At 49.8% G+C, this 5,948-nt stretch overlaps 1 protein-coding gene across 1 annotated transcript; it reads left to right on the top strand.

Annotated features, from left to right (window-relative positions):
- Window positions 1-3,132: 3,132 nt before the first annotated feature.
- LOC132223688 (melanoma-associated antigen B2-like) lies at window positions 3,133-4,161 on the top strand. The gene has a single exon (XM_059678745.1). It carries the CDS (start codon window positions 3,133-3,135, stop codon window positions 4,159-4,161), a length of 1,029 nt encoding a protein of 342 aa, XP_059534728.1.
- The last annotated feature ends 1,787 nt before the right edge of the window (window positions 4,162-5,948 follow it).

Here is a 5,948-nt window from a genome sequence, read left to right as displayed (position 1 = left end):
TCCGAGGCTCTGACAGACATGGTGCAGGCTGCCAGTGAGGAGCAGCAGCAGGATTCAGCCAGGACAGTAAGGTCCTGGAGACGCGTCCCTGTTGGCTCTTGCTGGAGGCCCGAAGGGCCATGATCACGTGGTAAACGCTGAGTCCAATGGGGAATTCTCGGCGAGAGGCACTGTGGTGTAAGACAAGCAGTGTCAGGAAGCGGAGGGCGGAGTGACCGGACCGGCCAACTCTCAAAGTGAGGGCCCTGGTGTGGACTGACGGTAGCCCCACAGCGTAGAGGAGGTCTCACAAAATCTCCTCTGCTGTCCTCCCAGCGGAGCCCCTGGCGCGCATGTCAGGCTGATTAGAGGCTGGGAGGCCTCAGGGACGTCAGGGCCTCTGACTAACAGGGACGTTTTCCACTTGGCAGAGGGAGGGAATGTGGCTTTTAGAAGAATGCAACTATGAGAAGGTCCTGAGTGGTGTGGGGGCACCCCCAAACTAGAAGGGGCCAGAGAGTCGAGCACTGAGCTTAGCCCTGGAAAACACAGAAGAGCAGGAATCCACGCATTCCACCCGAGTATTCTAGGGGGGGACCCAAGGCCAGGTGTGCAGAGACAGGAAGCTTGTTCGTCACACAACATCCCCACGCGAGAACACGCAGTGCTAAGCGAGAGCATGTCTCTCTCAACGGGAGGCTCCCGCAGCACCGCCCCCTTCCTGCCTGGGAGACCCAGACCCCGCTTCAGAAGGAGGGCGTCCTCACTGCCCGCCTCACTGGGTCTCAGGGGAGGGCAGACTTTGTGGACGCCAGACCCACTTGTGTCAGTAGAGGGAGGCGTCCAAGCTCTGCAGACATAAAAGTGGGGATTCTGAGTGACGACCTGGGGCCCACGGACCCTAATCCTTCAGGCATCCGGCATCAGGCGCGCCCTGGACAGCCCCGCGGCAAAGGACCCACCAACTTCTCCTTGGGTTGGGGACCTTCCAGCCATTACTCCTGCCTAGAGGTTGGCTGAGGACGGCTTTGAAGGACTGGCCTGGCGTCAAGGTGGGAACCGCGGACGCCACACAACCCCAAAACAAAGGCAGGCCCCCCAACCCTCCCCTGCCGTGATCCCGACAGGCCCCAGCACAGCCCTGAGACTGCGGCCTGGAAAGTTTTGGGGGGAAGGCCTTGCGAGGGAGTAGGCCCGACCCTACTGACCGAGGACCCCTGGGCCCCAAAGGGATTCAAGATGGAGGCCGGGCGCTTCCAAGCAGCCCTCTCGGGGTGAAAGGGCCGCGCAGGGCAGCAGCCCCCGTACTCAGCTCTAGGGACCGCCCCGCCAAGGAAATAGATAAAGAGCCACCCAGCCTGCTCTCTGGCGGTCACCCCGCCAAACTCAGCAAAGGCTGCCGGGAGCAGAGTGGGCAGGCTGCGTGCGGTGACCCTTACTGCTCAGGTGGTGTCTCAGAGAGGCCAGGGCCTTGGGGTAATGGAGGAGGGTACAAAGAGAGCCCCGGTCTCTACCAGGGTCCAGGGCTATTACACTGAGGGAGGCTGTGGGACTCCTCCCAAAAAGGAGGGGGCCAAATAAAGTCCCAGCCCAGTGTTCCCCCTGGGAGGCTAGGGCTCTTCGCCATGATGAGTTGCACTAGCTTCCTCCAAGGTCATCTCGGGGAGGTGACAGATCCGGTCAAAGGGGGCAACCGCAGGTCAGCGGAGGGAGGATTTCCTGTTAAATTCGTGTTGTGCAGGTTTCAGGGACAGACCGTTGAGGACTGTGGGCATGTGCCACCCTGTGCCAGTGGGGCCACAAGGAATCCTCCCTGCCTTAGCCAGTGTGCCTCCGGGTTGGATGGTCGGCCTACACCAAAGGCTCCTGGAGTTGGTCATCTGTCAATGGGCAGGTACCTAGGTGGAAGGTGGATCCCTTGCCCGGTTTGGTTCATGAGGGAGCAACCAATCGATGTGTTGCTCCCACATCAATATTTCCTCCCTCCCCCTCTCCCTCCCCCTCCCCCTCCCCCTCCCGTTTCCCCTCTCTAAAAAAATCCACAGAAAAAATGTCCTCCTGTGAGGATTAACAACACCAATGAACAAAACAAGAATCCTGTCCATTTTCAGCAATACATTATCACACCTCAAGGATAGATGTCAGGCAGGGGTGCCCATCAGCCCTCACTCAGGGTTACCGGGGAAGTTAGTGCCTTGGTCTGAGGGGAGTGGTACCAGGCCAGCAGAAGGAGAAATAATGACCTCAGCATGCGTCCATTTGAGACCTCAGAATTGGATCCTGTGTGGAACCACCTACCACAGGACCTCAAGCTGCTTGCCACAGCCTCCATACTTGAGAGACCATGTTCAGTCACATAAGATCCACTTCATTTCCTTTTTTTAGAGCTCAGGTAGTTTGGCTCTTACTATGAGGTGAAATCTAGCAATGGAGAAGCCAACCAAACATAAACAAAGGGGCCATCATAGTATTCTTTGAAACCCTTTGCTATCAGCTCAGGGAATCTCAGGGAAAGGCTGTCAGCTTGAGCATCCCTCCTCACTTCTTTATATCAAGTTTAAGGGAGGTGAGATGCTCAGTCTGAAGTTCCATTCAGGAGTCAACCAAAGGGGAGCAGTGTCAAGCCTTACAAGGAGCCAGGGTGAGGAGCTTGAGTGACAACTGTGGATCCAAAGGACCCCCTTAAACTCTCAGCACTGGGTGGCTCCTGATAGGGAGGAGGACTCCCCTCCAGTTCCTTTTCATGGGTCCCAGGGAGTTGCAGGAGGGAAGATTACCAGGCTCTTCCCAGAGTGGACATGATAATACTGAAAATTAACCAAGAGGACCCACACATTCCAGATCCAAGGGTGTCACACTGGTATTACCTACTGTCACCTGAGTAATTTCCATGTAGGGCTGGTATGATGTAGCACGCCACTCTCTCTAAAGTCTCTCTGGTTGTTCTGTAGGATTCTTACGGCACAGGGGAACAGGAGCCTAGTTGGATCCTAGAGTAGTGCCTTCAAGGAAGCCTGCAGAGGCAGCCTTCAATAAAGCCAAGGGGGAAGCTACCTGTTGAAGGTGCTCACATAACTCTGTCTCCATCCCTCAGGTACCCTAAGCCGCTGTCCATTGGCTCACTACTGTCTGCTGTCCTGAACAACAGCCATCATGCCTCGTGGTCATAAGAGAAAGCTCTGTGCTAAGGAGAAACGCCGCCAAAACAAAGCTGAGAACCAAGATGTTAAGGATGCTCAGGCCCCTGCAGGAGAGGAAGGAGAGGCTGCTTGCTCCTCTTCCATTTTGGGGGAAGGTCCCTCAACCTCCACTGGTGCTGGCACTCTCCAGGCACCTCAGGGTGCCCCAGCCACCACCAGTGCCGCTGCAGGTGCTTCCTGTGAAAGATCTGCTGTAAAAGCTAAATGCCATGTTAGGAAAAGTAAAAATTCCTCCCAGATCTCAACTTCCACTGAGATCTGTGGCCTAGATCTTATAAGTAAGAAGGTGAAACTGTTGGTAAAGTACCTGCTGTATCAATATACAGCGAATGAGCCCATTAAAAAGGGAGACATGCTGAAGATCATCCACAAATGGAACAGAAAGGACTTCCCTGAGATCCTCAAGAAACTCTCTGAGCACATGGATATGGTCCATGGCCTAGAATTGAAAGAAGTCAAGCCCAACGGTAACTACTACACTCTTGTGGATAGTCAAGATGACACCAGCAACGGGAACCTGGGCAGCGGCTTCAGATTTCCTAAGAAAGGGATCCTGATGCCTATCCTGGCTGTGATCTTCTTTAATGGCAACCGCACCTCTGAGGAGGAGATCTGGGAATTCCTGAATATGATGAGCGTCTATGATGGAAAGAGTCACTTCATTTTTGGGGAGCCCAGGAAGCTTATCACCCAAGATTTGGTGCAGGAAGGATACCTGCTGTACCAGCCATTGCCCAACAGTGATCCTCCACGCTATGAGTTTCTATGGGGTCCAAGAGCCTATGCTGAAACCACCAAGATGAAAGTCCTCGAGTTTTTGGCCAAGTTTAATGATACCGTGCCCAGTGCCTTCATAACCCAATATGAAGAAGCTGTGAAAGATGAGGAAGAGAGGGCCCGTGCTGCACTCAAGGCTGCCGCTCCTTCCAAAGACAGTAGGTGCTCCAGGGACATGTCCAAGCGCTACCCACAGCCTGAGTGAACTCTAAGTGGGGTCTTCAGTTTTTGGATGGAAAAGCCTGTGAAGCAGTTTCCTAATGTGCAAAATATATTGTTGGCTTACCTTTGTGTTTGTTGCTTTTATTTTTGCATTTTCAATTGGTGTTCTTTTAGACAGAATCTTTATTTAGATCCAGAATATTAGTATATAAGTCTATGAATAACATAGATTGCAAATTTATTACCATTTTACAGGTTGGTAGTAAGAGTTCTGTTTTTGAAATAGAAATTGAAAATCCTTCAAACCTTGTTGTGATCCAGAACAGGTTAACATGGCTTTAGGATAGGAATATCTTTTGATATATGCAGGGACTTTACATCACAGTAGGTGGGAACAATAGATAGATAGATAGATAGATAGATAGATAGATTGATAGATAGATAGATAGATTGATAGATAGATATATGATTGATAGAAGTATAAAATGAAAATTGGGCACTTCTGTTTTAATTTTTTGTTCAATTACGCTTGACAACAATATTCTATTAGTGTCAGATGTTACAACATAGTGATCAGACATTTATATAACTTACCATGTGCCCACTCCCATAAGTTGAATACCCATCTGAACCATAAGAAGTTATTACAATGTTATTGACTATGTCCCCTATCCTGTATTCAGCATTACCTGTTTCAGCCAAGACATAGAAGCAAACTAAGTGTCCATCTGTCAACCAAGGAATAAAGAAAATGTGGTTTATCTATGGAACAAGTCACTTCTTATTTTCCTTACTACATTTCGTGCTGTGTTTTGTAAATGTCTAAGATATATAACCTGGATTTGCTTGTGCTTTTCAAGAATGTTTGAGAATATAAATCTTAGTGAAGTGAATCAGACCTCTTCATTCATGGCTTTTATTTTACACAACCATTGAGCTTCAGCTCTTTGGAAGTCTTCGTGCTCACATGGGGGAATGTTTACGCAAAGAAGACCCTGCCCCTGCCCATGGAAATTTGGAGTGTACGAGAAGGTATCACTATAAAAGAGGGTGAGGTACGCGCCAGTTCATAAGGAACAACTTAATAAGAGGGTAAAGAACAGGTGGAGGTAGCACATTACATAAATTTCAGTGCTAAGCAGAATTTAGTCCTGCGGCCCCACCCCCAGCCGGCCCTGCCCCCGGGCGCCCCCCTCCACTCCTATCAGGGGCAGGGCTGGCCAACCTCCCACATCCCCTCACCTTTCCCACCCGGCCTGATGGGCTCCCATTGGGGCAGGCTGACGGAACCCCACCCATGCATGAATTGGTGCACAAGGTCTCGAGTATTAGGTAAATTTAATTGCTAAGCAGAATTTAGTCCCATTGGACAGTTAGTGGGTGATCCAAGGCCACATCTGGTTTCTTCTCTCAACCCAAGTGAGGTCTGAGATGGATAATTCACATTGTGGTAGGAAAAGCCTATTGACCAGTATTCCTGGTATATACAAATAACTTGACCTACTTTGTGAGGTAATTTTCAAGTGGTGGTATTTCAACATAAAGCTTATTTAGATTCAGAATATACGTGTATGAATGGCATGGATCACACACTTAATTGTTGTTTCTCAGGTTCAGGAATAAGTATTTTGTTTCTTGAAATACACATTGAAAATTCTTAAATCACTTTTGTGATGCTCAATAAGATTGCATGTCATTAGAATGGGGATACATTTGGTAATGGGAAAAGAAAACCCATACTAAAATAGGTGGGATCAGAACATAGAGAGGAGGAAAAAGTTCTGGGTTTGCCTTATTCCATTCAGTCTCTCTTTTCCTAAATTTAAAAGT

Source organism: Myotis daubentonii, chromosome X, assembly GCF_963259705.1.
Source record: "Myotis daubentonii chromosome X, mMyoDau2.1, whole genome shotgun sequence".
Taxonomy (NCBI): Eukaryota; Metazoa; Chordata; class Mammalia; order Chiroptera; family Vespertilionidae; genus Myotis; species Myotis daubentonii.
This window is presented reverse-complemented; position numbering and strand designations above follow the sequence as displayed.